General features: G+C 40.8%; 1 protein-coding gene across 1 annotated transcript in view; it reads right to left on the minus strand.

Moving 5' to 3' along the window:
- Positions 1–22,015, minus strand: part of LOC138267238 (extracellular calcium-sensing receptor-like) — a 36,274-nt gene extending 14,259 nt beyond the window's left edge. Inside the window, exons 1-3 of the mRNA XM_069216094.1 lie at positions 21,783–22,015; positions 3,564–3,855; positions 126–653 (exon numbers count right to left, since the gene is read on the minus strand). Of these exons, the coding sequence (XP_069072195.1) occupies positions 126–653; positions 3,564–3,855; positions 21,783–22,015 (1,053 nt within the window). The remainder of the gene's footprint in view (positions 1–125; positions 654–3,563; positions 3,856–21,782) is intronic.
- Positions 22,016–23,305: the final 1,290 nt, after the last annotated feature.

Below are 23,305 nucleotides of genomic sequence, written 5' to 3' on the forward strand. Positions count from 1 at the left end.
ACACTGTCCAGCTTTTCATTCCCAGTGCACATTACTGTTGTGCTATTCTGCACTTCTGGGTCAGGCCACTTGCAGCCAAACACAACTTCCCAGAACTGTCTAATATAAAAGTAATCTGGAGAGTTTAAAGGATTAATTTTGGTGAAATACTCCCCTAAACTATGGACGTACCCACTGTTGACATCAAATCCAAGAGTCCCACTTAGGATTTCTGAGTATTTTTCATGTGAAAGCAACCTAGAGGTTGTCCAGCCATCAGTGGAAACCCAGGTCTTCCCAGTTACTCTCTGCTGCACCAGCTCATCCAACAGTGGGATCATGATGTAGTCCGTGGAGAAGATGAGAACAACATTGGCTGTTGAGTTTTTGATTACCCAGGCAATGTGAAAGGTGTTACTTTTAACTCTGTTTGTACGGATGGTCTCAAAGAAGGCAACACAAGCCCCTGCCCGGGTGAGCTCTTCTTGTACAATGTGTGCACCTTGTTGGCCATAGTCACTGTCTTCAGCCAGAAGGCCGATCCAGGTCCACCCAAAATGTATTAGTAGTTGGACCAGCCCTTGAGCCTGGAAGTCATCACTAGGCATGGTCCGGAAGAATGAAGGGAACTGGTTGCGATCACTGAGAAGTGAACTTGATGCCGAATAACTGATCTGGAAGAAAAATGTTATATATGATTCAGATTTAATAGAAAGGTACTGCTGTTCGTTACTTCGTCTGTAGCACAGGAAGTCAAAACTCAGGGCCATATTTACAAGGAAGTGGTAGTGATGCATCAAAAATAATTGTGCTGCGTCAGAACTGCTTACCACACCATGGATGCATCATATTTACAATATGGTGCACTATGGATGGATCTTAAGGATGCGTCAGAAATACTGATGCATCAGAGGGGAGGATGCTGCAACGCATCTGGTCATAAAGTGATGCATCGCTGCCATTGGGCTTAGAACAAGTGCAACGTCAGCACTGGGTTACACAGGCGATGCATCCGTTCTGACTCACACAAGTAGCCTAATGTGTGGGGACCAATGTAGTAGAGTAAGAAAATGGTGGAAAACTAATCTTTTACTGAAGAACACTGGTCGTGGATGTAATACAGACAAGGATGGAGTATGGCCATGTGTCACATTACAGTAGGCATAGTCTGCTTACATGTACGCTTGCACCTAAGTATGTGACATAGTGAGGGACAGTGCAATGTGAGTGAATGCAAGTATATGTTGTAATGTAAAGTGGCAAATAATGTGGCACCTACCTTATGTGTGTACTTATCTGTTGTACGTTGGAGTACGCTTGGCTGGACTTGGGGACCCATTCCTATACTGAGATGTGTCAATCCTGGCCTGCCCCTTACATGGTGTACACAGAGTCACATTACATTGCTGCAACGGATGTTGATATCTCAGGTGCCATGGTCCCAGGTTAGACAAGGGGTTCTGCAATATGATTGTTACATGTGAAGGCCTACAACTGTTTGAGGGGATGTGATATAATTACACATTACTGTGTGTAAAGTGACTTCAGCTGGTCAGATTTCTATGCAAAATCCACTGTGTCATTCCCATCGCCTGGGTTAACGAGGCATAGGAATTTTGACACACTACAGGCTTAGCGTGACACATCTGAAAGATGTGTCACACAATGAAAATGTTTTAAATATCCCTGTGTCAGTCCTACGTGTGTTTTTTTACAAGGGAACGCATACCCTGCATACATTATAAACTGTGTGGTGCAGCCGGTTTCAGCACAGGTATTTTTTGACACAGGCCTACAAAAACTGACACATTGGGCCTAATGCGTCACCTTGTAGAAATGGAGCAATGAAAGCACTGCCACATCGTAAAAAAAATGAAGCAACGGCAGAGCAAGCTCCTTGTAAATATGCCCCTCAGTGTTACACCTCTCTCCCAAAATTCCAAACAAAAGTACCATTTTGTTAATTTAAAATGACATCAACAGGTGATTTCTCATTGCAGCACTTAAAATGGGTGGTTAACCAATATCTAATCTAAGCATTTCTATTTTTAGCCAGATAAGATGAATGAGGTACACAGCGATAAAGTGACTTTTGCTGAGCATGGCTTGATCATTTGAGTGAGCTAAGATTAGTTTCCACTAGCCTGATTTAAAGTTAGTTGGTATTATAAAAATCCCAGATTTCTTGAGGGCTTTAAAAGAAGCCTCTAAAACCTTTCTGTTTAGGTAGAAAATGTCCAGCTCACTCACAGCACTACCGATATTACCTGTGGTTGTCTGGTAGCATCAAGAAGCCACTATTGGATGTAAGCTCTGCTTTATAAATCAGTACATCAAAACAAATAGCCTGGCGGCTGTTACAACTCCCATGCAGAGCTCTTTTGTTTCCCAGATCAAGGTGGGAGCAGTTGATTCAGCCAGATTTCTTCTTGGCTTCTAGTACTTGTAGTCCTGAATTTATAATGGTGTGACAAACACTACTCTGTCAAAATGCAAAGGAAAAACCTGGACTGGATCAACTATTTGAGCATGGAAAAGGGAAACTTGACTGCAATGCCACTGCAATAAGGAATGCAGAGAAAAGCAAAAGGCTGATACTTTACAATAGAGATAGGTTTATGTACCCAGTAAATACTTGAATACAATTTAGCTATACCAGCATCTAGGCAGTTCTGTAGCATGATGTTTGGAGAAATTACATCATTTTTTGCTGCCCAAAGGTGAAAAGCCAATGCCTCTTTTGGACAAATCATTCCTTGGTTTTCCATAGAACCCCTTTGGTTTCACACCCCTGGATAGAATTACGTTTGGAGTCCTCAAACAAGCACCAGTTGATACCAGGCTGAATGAATCTGAATCAATGAGCACTGGAGATGCAGGTTCTATTTGGGAGTGGACAGATTGTGGCCTTCATTCTGAAGGGTTCATAGAGGCAAGGCACTGATCTGCCTTAGGCAGCCTCTAGGTCAATGTTGGCCAAAGTAGGTCCAGGAGAGCCAGATCTTTGACAATTACTGCCCATATCCACATAAGATGGGTTTGCTTACTATTTAACAAAATTGGGCTAATATATATATAGGAAGAAATCATCCTGAAAGTGTGGCATGGATTTGACTCATGAGAGGGCACCTTGGACACCTATACTCTAAAGAGATGGCAGGACTGAGAGGAACACAGGCTTGATGTGTGGCAGAAGCCAAACAGGCGCTGCTGCCATTATCTAGGCTCCACACCAATGAGCCCAGAACCCCGTCACTGTATTGTCCTATATCCTAACTCCAAGGACTAACAGCTAATCACAGAAAAGAAACATGCATCAGTGGGTGACAGATGTACCTCAGAAAAGTTTGAGCCACCTCTTTGAGGATCAGTGTGATCAATATGTTTGGCTGATTTCCCCCCTTGGAGCAGACAGAGAATGTGCTCTTTTGTTTATAGATGCTCAGTTACATCCATCTTCATCTGGCCCTTTGTTTCTATTTGCTGTAGCTAACACAATGGAGTGGGTGATCCATGGTTTGTTTCAGTCACACACTTTCTGTGAAAGCTCTGATACTAATACATTTTCTCTCATTGTATCTTACCTGGGGGTGTTGGTACAGACCGAGGATACGAGCCATCACAACTGAAATTGATGATGTCATCTCCCCTATGATGGTGGCGGGTGGGTTTGTCCTAGAGCACTGATAGTTTGGAATTGGTTCCTCTAGCCCCGTCAGCATCCATAGGGTCCCCTTGATCGCATGTTGTATCATCATGCAGGAGTCATAGATTCTAAAGCCCAGAGTAATGTTGGGTAAGAGCTCGGAGTTATTGTTAATCTCTTCGATGGCGAAGACCATGACTTGAAACCATTGGTAGTAATCAGAGATTAATCTGGAAAATACATTGAGAGAATACAATTTTTATTTTAGACTCTTCCTATCAGAGTTTGGTAAAATACATTGTACATTTAACTCACATTATGCAGAAAATCTTGTGTTTGCTTTTATTTCTCTTAAATATATCCGTGCACATGGCTGCCACACATTGCCTGCATCATGCCATTCATGGAAAAGAGGAAAGGGAGTGATTATTCCATTTAAGAGAAAACAAGTTGAATTTTCAAAACAATCTGGTGCATTTCAATGTATAGTACGGGCTTTCCTATGTTACAAGGCCACTCGTCTTTGAGAAATTGGACTGTTGGTTAACTGGAATGTGAGCTCTGGTCAAGCAACAGCCACAATCCTTGCAGGGTGCACCAAAAGATGTCACTAATTAACCTGTGCTTAACCCTGGGTAACTTGCCACCAAAGGCAGCCAGGCTTAACTTAGAAGTAATGTGTAAAGTATTTATGCAGTACACAAACAGTAAGAAAGTCAAAACACAACACAATAAAAATCCCAAGCTAGTTTACAAAAACAGAGAACATTTTAATAAATTATGTGGCACCAAAACCATGAACATCCAATTAGTAGAACAGGAGTTACGAATTGTATGGTTCAAAATAGCACTTAAAAACAAAAAACGCCAACCGTGGACAACTGGTCAAGCTAGACTGGGGCAAAGTCAAAATGTATGGCCGGCTGTACAATTCAGGTTCACAAAGTGGATTGGGCCTGGTCAGCGCTTACCTTCAGACTTAAAACATGTTTGAAGAAAAAGTCTCTGAAAAGGTAGAAGTTCAGTGGGGCAAGGCGGCAGGAGTGTCAGAAGAAAGAGTGTTGTCATCTGATAGCCATGGAGCGAAGATGCAGTGAAGATTTATAACTTCAGACGTAGCCCTTGAGATGGAAGTCGAAAATATCCAGCGGGATGAAGTAGAAGGCTGAAGCTGAAGGCAGTTCCACAAGGTTGGCTATCCCTTATCCTGAAATGGATTTGAGGCTGCAGACAAGAATGTAGCGTTAGAGGCTGGGAAGGTATTCAGACCGGCGAAGCACCAAGTAGGCTGGTTCCTGTCTCTTCCTGGTTCTGAGAGCACTTTTTGGCCAAATTTTGTCTAAGTGCCCAGTTTGGGAAATTAGCCCGTCTGGGCACCTTTAGCACCACAAACAAGAGTCCAGGAGTGGATGGAGACTTCTTGGGGGTTTAGACCTGGCTGGGTCCAGGTGTGGGTTCAAGATGGTGGGAGCCTCTTATGTGCCTGTGGCTCTGAACAGGAGGCCAGCAAACTAGATCCTGGAGTCAATCCTGGAAGTCCTGGGTGCAGGTGAAGATGCAGGTTCCAGACAGCAAAGTAGTCCTTCCAGTTATAGTGGCAGTCTGGCAGAGTTTACAGCAGGTCACAGAAGCAGGCAGTCTTCTCAAAGTCCTTCCACGGGTCCAATACTAAAGAGTGGGTCTGAGAACTCTATTTTATACGCTGGTGCACTACTCCTAGCAGGTGGGGAACGTTTCCAGAGAAGTTCTTTGAAGTTCCAGGAGTTTCCAGCCTTCCCCACCCTGTCTAGCTGCACTGACAATAAAGAATTGTTAAGCCTAATGTGCGAAGGCAGAGTACAGCCTAATCATGTACAAATGGGGCTGTGATCAGTTCTACCCTCCCCCCACCCCCCCTCCCCCCTGTCCTGCCAGGGGAGAGCCCATTCAGTCTCAGCTAATCCCACTATTCTGTGACTTCCTGGGGTGAATTAATAAAGACTTAACTGTCAGTTACACCTAGTCATGTGACCTAAGGTAGGCTGCAGGCACAGAGGGATAAGTTCACAGATACCAATCATGCCATATCTATCTCCTCTCCTTTAGGAATGACAGCTTATTAAATATAATAAACAATGCCCAATGTTATCCTAAGGGACGGATAAGTCTTACAGTAGTGAAAAATGAATTTGGGAGTTTTTCCACTACTAGGACATGTAAAACTTAAAGATAAATGATCTACCTTTTAATTACACAGCACTCTGCCCTACAGGCTTCCTAGGGTCTACATTAGGGGTGACTTATATGTAATAAAAGAGGAGTTTAAGGTTTGGTAAGAGGCTTTAAATTCCAAGGTGATATGGCAGTGGGACACTGCCTCCAGGCTGCAATGGCTGGCCAGGGACATGTTTTAAAGTGCTAATTAAGTGGGCGGCAGGCTTGCTGGTAGCATTTAATGTACAGGCCCTGTATACCACTCTACAAGGGACTTTCATGTAAATTAAATGTGCCAATCAGGTATATTCCAATCAAGCTATGTTTAAGGGAGTGAGCACAAGCACTTTATTACTGATTAGCAGTGGTAAAGTCCTAAGGCCATCAAAGTAAAAATCCAGCAAAATGCAGGAGGAAAGAACTCTGATTTTTCGGGTGGTCCTCTAGAAAGGGCCATTTCCAACACTTTCCATGTGTATACTAGCCTCCAAATTAAAGGCTAAGTTCACTCCTGTAGCATTTATTTTTGCGTACAATCTCAAAAAAAAAATCTCGTAAAAGAAGTGTTGCCTGTTCTTCTACAGTAGTTCACTTTTCCACCCCTTTTTGGCAGCCTTACTAGTCATAGATTTCCCTCAACCTCTTCTAGGAATTGCCAACTGAACATCATTAGTTTGTTTTGGAAAATTGCCTCAAGTTGATCAAAGTAGTGCTATGCACAACCTTGCACTACTTTGAGTCAAAGGGGTGTATCATGAGTATTTCCATGCAACCATCCATGGTTTTTACCATGAATCTCTATCTAATAACATTGGTTACCGGGGATTTGTGTGAAAATGTGATGCCTACTCAAGGCAGGGATAACAGTGGAGCAACATTTAAAAATCTCCACATTTTTCTAACTTTGCATGTGTGCTGTGTAGTACAGCACACATACAAAGAGGAAAAAGCATAACAGCGTAATTTCTGCATTGAAAGGCTCCCCTTCCTGTACAAAACCGATGCTTGATAGAATGTAGGCATTCTTACACTACGGTGCAAGGGAGTGGTCATTGGCGCATAGCAGTCTAAAGTGCACTAGAGCTGGGACAGTGAAAGGCAGCGCCATATCTTAGGTGATATGGTGTTGTATTTTTCTCTCCCTTTGAAGCAATGCAATGAAGCAACTTTGGTTTATGTAGTTGGTTGTGCCAAAAGTTAGCAAATTGGGCCCAAGAATCACAGGCTATTCTTATGCAATCTGCAATGCACAATAACTAGCACATTTGTTTATGTGGTCCCTGCCTGACCACATGTCATGTCATCTTTTAAGGTGGACCTCAAAGCTCTCCCCTTCTAACAACACCTGGCCAAACTTGCTCCCACATCCTCACACTCCTGCCAAGTGTGGCCCATTCTCTACCAACATGACCAATTGTTGTCCATCTCGTAGTACTGTACCACCTGCTTGTCACTACTTTGTCTTCCAATGAATACATGTGAAGCACTGTACCTCATAGGGAGAGCAATGTGGTGTCCTCTCCACGTTTAACGTTATATCTATATTTCCTATTGGTTATTGATTTGTAAAGCACCCATTTCGTACCACCTAATTGTAACTGCTATGTTTCGCATTGAAAACATGTGAAGCGCTACACCCCACGGCGAGGCTAGCAGAGGTCTGCAAGAGAACGTAGGCCTCACCGAGGGTTTCCCTCAACCTTTAATGTTACATGTATATCATCTATTTATTACTGATAGATTCTGTTTTATTGTAACACCTACAGGTCATGTCTACCACGAACAAAATCACAAAAACAATTAAATAAAATTTAAACAACAGACGGTACATCTGTTGTCACGGCAGTGAGAATTGACCATAAACATGTTCCCGCCACTAGTTTTGATGTTGATGTTTTAGATGCACAGTGACATCTTCAGATAAAAGTTTTTGGAGATATGTGGCTATTTGTTCAGATCTGTTCAGGTGATGGTAAAAAAAGCCTTCTGTAGGACGTTAAGAGAAAAAAACAATCCTTAGGGGAGGCATCAGTCTGTCTAATAAAAATTAGCACCTGTAAAAAATGACCTGGCAAATTGTCATGTGACAGGCAGCCATCTCCACTGCCCAGGGATTAAGAGTACAGCAACGAACGGTTTTACTAAAACTACAATCTCTCTTGGGTTGGCATTTGAGTTACAACAGTTAGCAGAAACTCAGCAATTTATTGACACCAATCAGGCTAGGAGATGATTGGCACTTTAAGTGGTAATAATCAGGTCATTGCTTGGTCTAAGTGTAAATTGAAAAAGTTCAATAATTCTGCCGATATTAGTTATCAAATAAATGTCAGCCCTCCAGAAAATTTGCAAGAGGAGTGCAACATGTGAATGACAGGGGTGAGGGACAGAGCCAAATGTAAAAGGTGGACTGCAAGTGTCTTGGTTGTGCTTTGGAAGTCGAGACCAGTTCAACATTGTATTATGGAATCATGTTCCCTGGATTCTATAGGACATGTTTATTGACAGTATTAAATGCTGCCAATAGAGCTAACATTTTGAGGCTGCTATTCAGCAGTGTAAATCCGAATATTTCTGTATGTCATCTAGAATTGAGAGAAGCATCCTATCGGTGCTCTTTGAAGACCTAAAATTGTTCGGCCACATAAAAGGTCACCAGCTAAACCTGACAAGGACTTGTTCTATAAGTCCACGTTCCAGGATTTGTGACACTGGAGAAATTGTTATGGATATTTGGGATCTGGTGCCATAATAAGTTTGAAAGCTCTCAACACACTGTTAAGCTGTCCCTTCTCAACATTTTTCATTGTTCCTGAAGGTGCCCAGGCTGTTTCTTTTTGTCCAACATTTTGGGGGGATCCTAAATGCCTGGGGGCTCCTCACACTGCTGCTTAGTATTCTTCAGTGTCACCCCCTGTGAATCCTCAAAGGGAATAGACTCAAGTGATTGTCCCGAAGGGCAGTCTTCTTTTGTCCCCTCTGTACAGTCCCTGGCTCGTAGTCCTTGACTATAGCTTCTGGAGCACCTACTTGCATCTAATGGAGTCGCCTAAGACTTGCGACAGTAAGAGGCCCATTCATTTTTATTTGCTTTACTAAATCTAATGTTAGCAAGCATTACCTGAAGTCATCGTTTTTGTAACACCTCAGAAACTTTTAAACAAGCAAACTACGACAAAGGGCTTGTTCAATATTAAGAGTGCGCCAATTATTAGGGTTATCTGTAAGTGATTTACTTTAAAGTAATGTGGAGTTTGGAAGCAGGAAGGTTAGTGCTGCCCCCAAATAACCACCACGCCCCCACTTCTTCCCGCTCAGCACTGCTGGAAGGATTTTGAGAGTGGGTGCTATCTAGGGGAGGAAAGCTGCTTCAGTCTGATACATTAGCTCCTTACAATTTTGAGATGCATTATTGCTGTCCAAAATACCATTACATCCTTTAGCTGGTATCAGGATTCACATACAGGGGGGCGGAGTCTGGCTGCCGTCTGAAATGGCCGCCTCAACGTAGAGCTCCGAGTCTCGAGGGGAGAGGGATTACCCAAACAGCTGTCAAAAAGCCTCCTTGGAGTCAGAATGAAAGGAAATATACATGTGATAACAGTGACATAACTCTGAAGTTATTTTCGAAGTAAGAGATGCCAGTTGGCTACAAATCACCTGAACAGGGCCCCTCAGCTGAGCAAAGAACAACACTTTCTGTCAGGACACAGAGTCAGCTGCTGAAGAGATAAGGGGCTTTCTGGGAGGCTGCACCAGGGGCATTAAATTACTGTTGGCCTTTGGTTGAACTCTCCACACAGCACAGGGAAGCCTCTGACAAGTCTCAACTCTGAGGTATTTTCTCTTCACTTAACTGTTCAGACTCCATTACCTGAATGTGTGAGCACAGGATTTTCTTGTCAGCCGAGTGTGTGGAGCAAATGCAGTTCGGAAAGTGAGTGTTGTACACCATTTCTGCAGCTGAGAGAGTCTGTGAAAGTTACTCATTCTGTCAGGAAATACAGCCAGTTTCTTAACAGATAAGTGGAATTCCCTTTCTTAAAAGTTGAAAGGCTGCTGTAGGGGAAACATATGGACTGTCACTTCTGAGGTATTTCTCTTCATTTGACAGTTTAGAGTCTGCTACGCAATTAAGTAAATGCTGGAATTCCTATCAGCAGAGGGTGTAAAGCGAATTTGGATAGGCAGGCAAAACATGTGAGCTATTTCTGATGCACTGATTCTCAGGGACACCTGTCTGAAAGCATTCAGTCATTATTTTTTAAAATGATAGAAGTCTGTGGCAAAAACTAATTCTGTCAGGAAACACAGCCAGCTGCTGATGAGATAAGTAAAAAGGCTGCTGTAAGAGAAGCCGCAGACAACTCTCAACTCTGAGGTATTTCTCATCACTTAACTGTTCAGGATCCATTACATGATTATGTAAGCGCAGGAATTTCTTGTCTACAGGTGTGTGGCGTGAATACAGTTTGGCAAGTGAGTGTTGTACACCATTCCTACAGCTGAGAGAGTTTGTGAAAATTACTCATTCTATCAGGAAACACAGACAGTTTCTGAAGAGATATGTGAAATTCCTTCCCTTGGATGTCGAAAGGCAGCTGTATGAGAAGCATATAAACGTTCACTTCTGAGATATTTTTCTAAATTTGACAATTCAGACTCTACTACAAAATTACATAAATGCCGGAATTCCTATCAGCAGAGGGGGTACAGTGAATTTGGGTAGGCAGGCGAAAACTGTACAACATTTCTGATGCACTGTTTCTCAGCGACACCTGCTTGAAAACATATAGCCATAATTTTAAAATCCCAGATGTCTGTCACCATTTACAGTGTTAACATCTACCTACTTTGTGAGTCAATTAGATATCATATTTGATTACTAAGCTGTACTTATTTATTGTCTTCTCTAACATTAAAATACAACAGTATGGCCAGTGGCAAATCTAATAGAAAGCCTGTGTTTACACAAATAGTAGGGAACACTGTACCTCCAGGCACGTCTACTATTGTCCCACAAGACATTGCTTCTATGGACCTTATTTTAAAAGAGATCTCTGCCGTGGGACAAAGATTGGGATCTATGGATGTAAAAATTTCAGATCTCGCAACAGAAATGAAGACAATACGGATGGATCTAAACTCTTTTCATACCAAAGTGGAAATTTTAGATCAAAGAACCACTTTTTTGGAAGAGAAATTAGATAATGCAGAGTATTGGGGTCCGGATATCTGGCACCTAAAACAAAAAGTTATAGATTTGGAAGACAGGGCCCGAAGAAATAACATTCGTTTTTATGGAAATCCAGAAAAAATGGAAGTCAACAATGATGTGAAGAACTTGCTAGTAACGTTAATACCGCGGCTACTGAACATACAGGGAGTGCAGAATTATTAGGCAAGTTGTATTTTTGAGGATTAATTTTATTATTGAACAACAACCATGTTCTCAATGAACCCAAAAAACTCATTAATATCAAAACTGAATATTTTTGGAAGTAGTTTTTAGTTTGTTTTTAGTTTTAGCTATGTTAGGGGGATATCTGTGTGTGCAGGTGACTATCACTGTGCATAATTATTAGGCAACTTAACAAAAAAAAATATATACCCATTTCAATTATTTATCATTACCAGTGAAACCAATATAACATCTCAACATTCACAAATATACATTTCTGACATTCAAAAACAAAACAAAAACAAATCAGTGACCAATATAGCCACCTTTCTTTGCAAGGACACTCAAAAGCCTGCCATCCATGGATTCTGTCAGTGTTTTGATCTGTTCACCATCAACATTGCGTGCAGCAGCAACCACAGCCTCCCAGACACTGTTCAGAGAGGTGTACTGTTTTCCCTCTTTGTAAATCTCACATTTGATGATGGACCACAGGTTCTCAATGGGGTTCAGATCAGGTGAACAAGGAGGCCATGTCATTAGATTTCCTTCTTTTATACCCTTTCTTGCCAGCCACGCTGTGGAGTACTTGGACGCGTGTGATGGAGCATTGTCCTGCATGAAAATCATGTTTTTCTTGAAGGATGCAGACTTCTTCCTGTACCACTGCTTGAAGAAGGTGTCTTCCAGGAACTGGCAGTAGGACTGGGAGTTGAGCTTGACTCCATCCTCAACCCGAAAAGGCCCCACAAGCTCATCTTTGATGATACCAGCCCAAACCAGTACTCCACCTCCACCTTGCTGGCGTCTGAGTCGGACTGGAGCTCTCTGCCCTTTACCAATCCAGCCACGGGCCCCTCCATCTGGCCCATCAAGACTCACTCTCATTTCATCAGTCCATAAAACCTTAGAAAAATCAGTCTTGAGATATTTCTTGGCCCAGTCTTGACGTTTCAGCTTGTGTGTCTTGTTCAGTGGTGGTCGTCTTTCAGCCTTTCTTACCTTGGCCGTGTCTCTGAGTATTGCACACCTTGTGCTTTTGGGCACTCCAGTGATGTTGCAGCTCTGAAATATGGCCAAACTGGTGGCAAGTGGCATCGTGGCAGCTGCACGCTTGACTTTTCTCAGTTCATGGGCAGTTATTTTGCGCCTTGGTTTTTCCACACGCTTCTTGCGACCCTGTTGACTATTTTGAATGAAACGCTTGATTGTTCGATGATCACGCTTCAGAAGGTTTGCAATTTTAAGAGTGCTGCATCCCTCTGCAAGATATCTCACTATTTTTGACTTTTCTGAGCCTGTCAAGTCCTTCTTTTGACCCATTTTGCCAAAGGAAAGGAAGTTGCCTAATAATTATGCACACCTGATATAGGGTGTTGATGTCATTAGACCACACCCCTTCTCATTACAGAGATGCACATCACCTAATATGCTTAATTGGTAGTAGGCTTTCGAGCCTATACAGCTTGGAGTAAGACAACATGCATAAAGAGGATGATGTGGTCAAAATACTAATTTGCCTAATAATTCTGCACTCCCTGTATCTTTTGAGCATCCCCTTGAGTTGCAGAGAGCTCACAGAATTCGATCAAGAACTTCAACTTCAACTCTTGAATCTAGACCTAGATCGATTATAGCATGCCCCTTACGTCATAAACAGGTCCGCCAAATATTAACAGCTGCTCGTAAACATGGTCCGTATGACTTGGAAGGCCATAAAATATTTATTGCTGCAAACTTCTCCACTGAAACCAATGCCAAACGAAAAGCGTTCCTGCAACTTAGGCCAAGACTTCGCAAATGGGATATCAAATATGGTCTTTTAGAACCTGCCACAATGTGGATCACAATGGATGGGAACTCAAGGTATTACACAGAGCCTGAGGATCTGGTACGCTTCCTGGACAGTTTGGATGACCAACATATGGACTCAACGCCACTGGTCAAAACATCTATGAATAGTCCGCTTCAATTACAGAAAGATCCACAAAGCCATCACACCGGTAGATTACATGTCCGGACCTTTAAGAAACAGTTTGACAGAGATAAAGCAGTCTACTGCGTAAAGTCACTCACACAGGAAAATCCCAGGGACAAATCGAGATCACCTCTAAAGTCACCCACGTCTTTTAATAAAGTAATTGATGCTCAACCTTCCACTATCACTTCTTCCAGCTAGATGAGTATATTTATACATGCTATGTATTAATATAATGTTATTAGTGTTTTACTACAGTTATTAATTCTGATGGATATGATTTATTTCCTATCCTCATATATTGCTGTTCAATAACCATGTACATTTCCTACTGTGTTTGTATTTGAAGATTTTCTCTTGGATAGATTTTATAACTCCATGGAGTGTTTTTTCTTATAATTTATTTACCATGAGTGGTTTTCCTTTCCTCCCCTCCAGAGTCTGGGTTTCGAATTTAGGCTTAGACCCACCGACAAAAGATACATATTATTTGATCTGCAGTGTTCTTTTACATTCTAGCATTTAGAACGGTGTACTTACACCATTTAGAGTTTAGTGTTAACAATATTTTATGATTATAGTTCCACATAATTGGTTTCAGGTTTACTATACTCCAGATAGTTTTTTTTTTTTTTTTTTCCCTCCAGTAAGTTCTCTTTATCACATTACCATATAATTTATCTACTTCCTTTTCCCTTTTTTAGCATTTTGACTCTGTTTCACACAGTACAAATATACTCTAACATTTTTAGTCATCATCATGACAAGTCCTATGCAAATTGTCTCTCTCAATGTCAATGGCTTTACTAATTACATTAAAAGGAAGAAAAATCTTTCCTATTTAGCCTCCAAACATACTGACATTGCTCTCATCCAGGAGACTGACTCATCTATCAGATATAGAATCAGAAAAATTAAAACGAGATTGCGTAGGCCAGATTCTTTACAGCTGCAAATCCCCTTCTCACATATCAGGAGATGCTACATCCCACACTACTACTAGAAAAAGTGGTGTATCCATTCTAATACGGAAAACACTGCAATACCAAATACTTCAGTCATGGTCAGATGAGGATGGTAGATTTGTTTTAGCGAAGCTTAAAGTTGGTAGCAATAGATTAGGAGTGGGTTCCATTTATGCCCCTGTTGGGACTAAAGCCCCCTTTTTCCTTCATCTAAATAGAATTCTAACAGAAATGGGAATTTCCAGAATAGTTTTTAGAGGCGACTGGAATCTTGCGCCAGATGTGATCTTAGACAGAACAGGTCCCCTGGACACAACTCATGGTAGAGATAGAGCCATACTGGGAGACATCAGAGAAGATCATGGTTTGATCGATATCTGGCGTTTACTACATCCATCAGATAAGGGGTTTACATATCACTCGACAGTACATGATTCCCATCCTAGAATAGATTACTTCCTTATTTCACATTCTATTACACCACAAGTACTAGATTGTGATATTTTAGAAATTGCACTGTCAGATCACGCTTCTATCTGTCTCCAGCTTGATTGGGGTCTGAAAAGCCCTTGTAGGAAACCATGGCGATTAAACATATCACGCTACAAACTACCGGCAGAAAAGTCACAATTACAATCACATTTGACTACTTTTATGAAAGATAACAAAGGATCAGTTTCTTCTCCACAAATCTTATGGGCAGCCGCAAAAGCCACTATTAGGGGACAAATTATGAGGGATTCTGCCATAACAAATAAACGCAGAATAGAACAACAGGCCATTTTGGAAAATGATATCAAAACACTGACACATACTCATTTTAGTAATCCAACTGAAGCTTCCAGATGCAGATTGGAAAAAGCTAAGATGGAACTTAATACACTATATACTTCCAAAGCAGAATATATGCTATATAGACTTAAGGCTCGCAATTATGAACAAGGAGAAAAAGCAGGCCGTTTACTAGCGGCACGATTAAAACAGCGAGAAGCTATGACAGCTATTCCAGCTATGTATAACCCTGAGGGTAAACTAATAACTGAGTCTCAAGCAATAGCTAATACGTTTGCAGATTATTATACCAAGTTATATAGTTCAGAAGTTGATGATGACCTCCTCAAAGAACAGGAATTCTTTGATAAAATAACACTCCCGTGTCTCAATGAACATGACCGGCTCATACTGACTGGCGAAATAACAAAGGATGAAATTGCGCAAGCAATCTCCAGTCTCCCATACAATAATGCACCGGGAGAAGATGGTTTTCCTGGGGAATTTTACCGTTGGGTAAAACTAGAAGCAACAGATGTCCTTTATGAGGTTTATAAAGAAGCAGAGGAAACTGGTAGTCTCTCCTCACTCTCAAATAAAGCTATCATAACTGTCCTTCCCAAACCTGAGAAAGATCCATTATACTGCAGTAACTATCGTCCGATATCTCTTCTGAATACAGATTCAAAGCTATTAGCCACCATTCTTGCCAAAAGACTCAAACAAGTTATCTCTAAACTTATACATAATTCTCAAGTTGGATTAATGCCAGGCAGAAACTCTCGTAGCCATCTCCGCACTTTGGCTCACATACTTTGGTTTTCCAAGGATGCTGGAGAAGACAGAGTAGCATAATCCTTAGATGCAGAGAAGGCCTTTGACCGCATTGAATGGAGCTATATGTTCCGTACATTGCATAGGTTGGGATTAGGTGATGATTTTATCTCTAAGGTTTAATGGTTATACAAGACACCATCTGCACAAGTGAATTGTGGGGGTTTCCTTTCAAAAACCTTTTTAGTGCAAAGAGGTACCCGCCAGGGTTGCCCTTTATCGCCCCTCTTATTTCTTCTTGCACTTGAACCACTGGCTGCAGCAATAAGACAGTGTTCACAAAAAGCAGGCATTCCTACACCAGCAGGCATCTCAAAACTACTTCTATACGCGGAAGACATATTACTCACACTTACAGATCTACCTACTTCACTCTCGGCACTCATGTCTACTATTTCTCACTTCTCAAACATTTCTGGATACAAAGTCAATTGGAATAACAGTGAAGCTCTCCCATTGTCCCGGGCACAACAAAAGCAGCTATCTTGGGCTACAATTTTCAATGGAAAGCGGATCGCCTGAAGTATCTAGGTATTTATATCAACACTGGTTTAGAAGGTATGATTCAAGATAACTTAGATCCACTCATTGCTAAAACGAAGTCAGAATATGAAAAATGGTCCCATCTTAACCTGTCCTTTTGGGGTAGAGTCCAGGCAGTGAAAATGATTATAGTGCCTTGTTTCACATATGTTTTAGGTATGTTACCTTTGACAGTTAAAATATCAATACTGCGAGACATTGACAAAGGTATTAAAGCCTTTATTTGGGGATCTCTGAGACCTAGACTCAAAATCTCCAAACTGATTGCTCACAGGCGATCTGGTGGCCTTAGTTTACCATGCATTGAACATTACTATACAGGCCTCCATTTATCTCAATTGGTTTATCTTTGGCCAATACAGGATGACCCCCTACTATGGGTTCTCATTGAAAAGCAATCTTTACAGGTATCTTCAGGTTTGAAATGTTTTATACTCATAAATCACCGGCTTTACAAAGTTCTAACCCTATTATTCAGTCTATGCTTAAGATTTGGATACACTCCCACAAACTCCTTAAGAGTAATCCAAGGCTACATAATAAGGCTCCCATATGGCATAACGCTGATATTAGAATAGGGAAACAGACAATTTCCTGGGATACATGGGAGAGAGCAGGTATTCTAATGCTGGATCATTTATTCACTTTAGAAGGCAAGCTTAAAACCTTTACGATGCTTCAGATAGAATTTCAACTCCCTAGCTCTCAAAAGGGGAAATACTTACAATTGAAACAAGCTCTACTTAGTAGACTAGGACCATTTCCGTGGATACCTGAGGATTCCCCAGTCGTACAATACTTAAAAACTTGGGGGAAATTGAAAGGAGCGGTCTCTGGATTTTATAATCTCATTGTGCATAAACTACATTCATCACCATTACTAGCACAACTCCACGTCAAATGGCAAGGATTACTTAATGTAGCATATTCCAATGAGGACTGGACGGATGTTGTTATGAACATGGATAAAGGAATCAGAGAGGCAAGAATGAAATGTACTCTTTTCAAAATTCTTCATAATTGGTACTGGTCACCACAAAAACTCAAGGCAGCAGGTTTACTACACCATTCTACCTGTTGGAGGTGTCCTCATGAGGACTGTGATATCCTACACATTTTATTTCAATGTCCAGTTTTGACGGAATACTGGTCTTCTATAACTTCCTCTATACACAGAGCTATACATGTGCCCATTCCTTTAACAGAAAAATTAGTTATATTACATGATGTTACTGATCTCCCAAATCTAACAAACCATACAAGACGATTGATTGCTATTGCACTCACTGTAGCAAAAATTTGTATATTACAACATTGGAGAACACCACAACGTCCTACACATGATGAATGGCTTATTGAAATGTATAACATGGCATCATTTGAAAAGCTGATTTACAGATTGCAAGATAATGTTGGGATTTTCATCCAAATTTGGAAACCCTTTCTAGCTAATACATATTCTATTAATATTCACACGTAAACGTTTTCTCATTCTTTGTCTCCTATCTTTATTAAGACTTTTTTATTATTGTTTTGAGTCATGCTGTTATTAAGACAATTGACATCTCGGCCATTAACACTGTTATTTTAAGTAGGACTTACTGTTCACCAATTCAACACTGTTGAATTGGCAGGAATATCTCCATTTGAAATGTTATATATGTGGATTTGCATGATATTACTATCTCGACTGTCTTCTAACAACCTATAATATATGGTTTAATACATATTGCATAATTCTTTCTTTCCAGATTTTCTGTTATAGGTCTACTTCTAAGAGTTAATGCACAGTTGGATGCCTTATAAATAATCGCATATATTGCAGATATTGATATCTGTATAATGTTTTTTTGTTTTTTGTGTTTAGAAATCTGAGAAGTTAATATTTCATAATATTTGTCATATATGGCCATAATTTGATGTATTGTTTCTCTATTTAACACAGTCTGTATATTGACACGTACTTCTCAAAAAACATATACAAAAAAAAAAAAGGATTCACATACGATTACCACTCTTAGGGTTTAATTGCTATCTCATAGTGAGGTTACATTGGTACAATGGTGTGGTTTCCAGATTTTACCATTACTGTTCATGCTGCACACATGCTTAACATATGTGAAATATACTATTACAATTGTTCTGTAACTTTACTGCAACTATGATAATTGAGTTGTGTTGTAGCTAGGCTTGTGTCACAAACGTCCCATTCCTTACGTTAAGACTTAGCTGCTAACTCACTGCTACCAAAAATGTCAAGAAGGCTTGGGCAAGGCTCACGATCCCTTGCAGATCTCGTTTTTTAAGAACTGGTTACTTTGGGGCGCTAAGATTTCTTGCTTTTAAAAGAGATCAGTGGCCCAAATGACTTTGTGCCTAGAGGAATCCTGTCTGACAGTCAGATTGACACACATTGTACTAGGCACCCTCCTGCAAATTGCAGAACACTGATGCACTCGTTGCAATTCAATTTGCTTCTCCATTACTACTCGAGTAAAGTAAATTTTTCTTCAAGTGAACCGTTTAGTGTTACCCATTTCTTTCATTAGGGTCTCTGAGCATTCACTTTGATATTGAAAGATGTCAGCTCCATTCTGACGCTAGATACAACTCCTGTTTACTTTTGGAGGAGTGTATCTAAATAATTCACTTTTTTGTCTCCTTTTAAGTGCCCAAGATCTTTCCTTGCTACATACATACTGTCGCCCTGTAGAGTGTGAGTTAATACTGTTGCCCCTTACTTTTCTGTCTTCACTCATCCCATCCTGAGAAGATGAGAGATGTTGCCCTATTTTCCCATGAGGTACGCGCCTCTCCTGAGAACGGGGGTTGTTGACATACGCCATGAGTTCTGCATAGTTTATAAGATCACAAGTGTAGTTGCCTCTCACTGTCTGGTCTATTGCTCCCTGCACTTGTGAAGGTCTAACAGTGGCATTCTACATGCAGCATTTGGAATGATTTTAAACAGTGCTTAATTTGTAAAAGAAGGTGTGCTGGTGCCCAGGACTCTTCTCAGAAGCCCGCAACCGGTGCAATTAAATGTCAGCACCTTGAAAACCAAAGCAGCTTAATCTAAGTTAAATCCAAACAATTCCTCATTAATCCACTATCAGACAATCCCTCTGCCTTATCTCACTCTTGAAGGTTCCTACTTTCTCCCTTTGTGACGGTTTCTCTTTCTTTCCCTTCCTCTTTCTTTCCTTTTGTGTGTTTTTCCCTCCCCTAATTTCGGAAAATGTTTGATGCAGAAAAATAGCTGCCGATCCCAAAACCTAGTGTCAATGGCCCCCACTGGCAACCTCCGGCTCAAGTTAAGCACTGGTTTTGAATTTGCTTGTGTCCCTGGTTTGCCAGCCACAAGACAGGTTCCCATATTAAATGGCGTGACACTGTTCCTTCTCAATCCCTATCGTGACTCCCCTCTGATCAGCTTACTCATCTTTGACAATAATTTACTCATCCTAATCTTGATGTGAACTCAGTGACCAAATACGCCTCTTACTAGCTGCACTTTGTTCAGGGCATCTTTCCATTCTTCCAATTCCCCAAAAGGCAGTGGCTGTCTTCACCTGGGTGTCTGTTTGATTGGAAAGCATTTCCCAAAGTTCAGAAGAGGCCTAAATGCACACCCATTGCAAATATCAATTGGCTAGTGCTTTCATAAATTTGGCTAAACATTATTACCTGGCTACTTGGTCAGGCTCCAATATCTTGGCTATTGTAAGGGATGTGGGTTCTATTCATGGAAACCCTTATTTTGTATTGCTTTTGGAGACTGACCAGTGGCATGATGCAAGATTCCCTGATGGAATTTCACTCACTGAAAGCATTCACATTAATTGGTTTTAAATTGCAACCTGCAATGCCCCCTTTTTAATGTAAGGCCAACTACTGTGGACAGCTGGAGTAAAGGACTCTGAGCAAGTTGCACATGGCAAATGTTAACTCGTGTGCACAGCGGAAGGGAGAATGTTGTCTAACTCAACCTGGTATCAGCCCACTGGTGCTCTGTAGCAGGTTGGGCCCAATCTAAATGGTTGCAATTCAATTGGTTTTCAAAGAAAGTGCATCATTCTTTTTGGATAGAGTCTTCAGTGTGTAGTGGTTTTCATTTTGGGCATTTGAAGTTTAAAACTGCAAACTTGGGTGGTACAAGTGTCAGAGATGCTGTCTGTTATACATGTTCCTGGGCCTGACGGTCATACCTTATGTCAGCTTCACCATATATGATTCCCTGAACACATTTTTGTTAAAGTCTATGGGCCTGATTACAACTTTGGAGGAGGTGTTAATCTGTCCCAAATTTGACAGATATACCAACAACCGTATTATGAGTTCCATAGGATATAATGGACTCGTAATACGGCTGGTGGTATATCCGTCACTTTTGGGACGAATTAACACCTTCCTCCAAAGTTGTAATCAGGCCCTATGTCTCTTAGTCAACCATTAATGTAATTCCCCTTAGGAACTGCCTGTTAGTTGAGAATAATTGACGAGTCCACCAGTTGGTAGATCAAATACAGTAGTGCATAGGCCCATTTAAGGGAGATTGATGTTCTCTTGGTGGGGAGAGTGGGCTGGTGGAAATGTCCACAGCACCTCCTGATTAATTAAGGTAGGGGAAGCTTCTGCACTAACAATAGTGAGATGGCAGACTTGTGTATCTGCTGACCAGCAGAATGCCTTTTCAAAGTGCCAGAGAGAAGAGGCTGGGCCATGATGGATGAAGGAAAGCCCAGAGAAATTATGTTCTCTGGTTTTGGAGAGGACTGCCACCTTGGATTTTATTTATGACAGAGGTTGCAAAGTCAGTATGTGTGTTTAGTGAACAACAGTTGTGGAGGGCTGAGGAGGCACCTTGTGGTTTCAGTGCTGTACCAACATATTTACTTGCTGATGGCACCGGAATCTCAGCAATTCCTCTCCTTCTAGTTTTCCACTCACCAAAATTCTGAGGCTCATCAGTGGCTTCTGAGTGACCAATCGAGAGACAGAATAAGATCAAAGCTGTAAAGAGCAGCGTACATTCCCCAGTCCACCGGGACAGGCACCTTGTGATCACAGACTCAAGCAGTTGACAAGTATGTCTAACAAGTCGTTCTGTGTTGGTGGAAACTTAGGAGAAGGGACAATACAAACCTTATGACATCATTGATGTCATCACGACTACATGCCACTTGATGACAATGACATCACCATGAGTTTCATTGTATAGTCTATAAAAACAAGAAGGGAATATTCAAACTTTACAATATGGCAAAACAAATAAATAACACTGAAATCTCACAGAAGCAGAAATAGACAGAGGATATCCAGGAAAATGCAACCCTGGTGATCGATAAACGTTGACTGTGTCACAGAATGTTTGGCCACATGCATGACCTACAGCAACACTGACGTAGCCTGCATGTGAGAGACACTACCACACATTTGGATGTATACATGTAAAATGGCCAGCTGACTTACTTCTCACATCGCATTTGCTGTGCAGGTTCCTCAGTGAAGGTGAAAGCCTTGTGCAAGCTGCCGCCATGGATGGGAAATATTCCACCAATCAGGATGTCTCCATCCCTGGAAAAGCCCCCCACACTGGTTCCTTGTAGATGGCACTGTGGCAAAGCATCCTGCGCTTCAGACCACCAAGACACCAGGACCCAGAAGAGACCGAGGCAATGTTTGAGGCATCTGCTGAAAGACATTCTTCCACCAGCCAGCAGCCCCTGATTTTCTACTCCATTGGAAAATGTGAACTTTGAATTTTGTCATCCATTTCTGTTGGTTGTAGGCTATTAATTTCACTTGTTGTTATACAGATCAGGACATCAGCACTAGAAAGAAACAAATTAGTGTAGCACATAAATGTTACAATGTAAAGAATGTTGGGAAAATATGTGCCTAAACCTCAAAGAGATCCAAATATTTACTCTCATGATATGCAACATGCAAATACCATAGGTCTACCTACACTGGCTTTGGGTCCAATTCACAAAGAAGTTTTCAAGCAAATGTTTTACATATGCCAAACAAACACTCATAACTGACACTTATGCAATTTACACATGATACAAACAGTGAAAAAGAAACAAACACATGCACAGTACCAAAGTGTAATTAATCTACTCTCTCATCGCTAGGTTTACATTTTTACCTCAAGAAACAAAAACAAGATTTATTTGAAATGCAGAGAACACCCACTCAGACTATGCTTAGTGATGATTCGCAAAGAACTGAAATTTCTAAAGGCGCCTCACCTACTACTGTTCGTGACACCTATATTACTCCTGAAAAATACAGTATTGTGCAGGAAGGGATACATGATAAAGAAAAATATGGTTAACACTAAACAAAAAAGAAAATGCAACACATTTGATGTAACTTACTACATATATTATGCTGTACAGCATCATCTAAATGTAGAGCTGGCTACAGAAATCACAACTATTTGGCACACTCCTACTTTTTTATATACCAGGTATTATGTCTCTGACAAAAAAAACGCTCTTAGATTATGAACTCTATTTCTATTTATTTACTTTAGATTACTTAAAGTTTAAAAAAATATGAATTCCATTATTACAAAAAAACTCAACATAAGTAAATAAAATACATAAAATCAGTCTCATTGATCACATTTGTTTTTTTTAAAGACTGACACCCTAATTTGAAAAAAAGACTTCAAATAATGAAAAATACTGGACACCACATTTATCAATGAATGTATCGTGTCACAATCGATTATTACAATTCATGAGTGCTGATGTTTCCATATGGGCCCACATATTGCCATACTCCTGTGGTCCCCAAAAGAGGAATATGGCAAAATGTGATTCACACCAAATGTATGAGCATTTGCAGAACTCCTAAATTTTGAAAACATGCATACCTAGTAAGAAAGAGCACCACATAAGATATGTGTGATTTGATATTACTGAGAAGAAATCAGGCTATTGTGCCAACCAATGAGTAGCTTGTTTAGTCCTCCTCTTAAG

Source organism: Pleurodeles waltl, chromosome 12 (assembly GCF_031143425.1).
Source record: "Pleurodeles waltl isolate 20211129_DDA chromosome 12, aPleWal1.hap1.20221129, whole genome shotgun sequence".
NCBI classification, from domain to species: Eukaryota; Metazoa; Chordata; class Amphibia; order Caudata; family Salamandridae; genus Pleurodeles; species Pleurodeles waltl.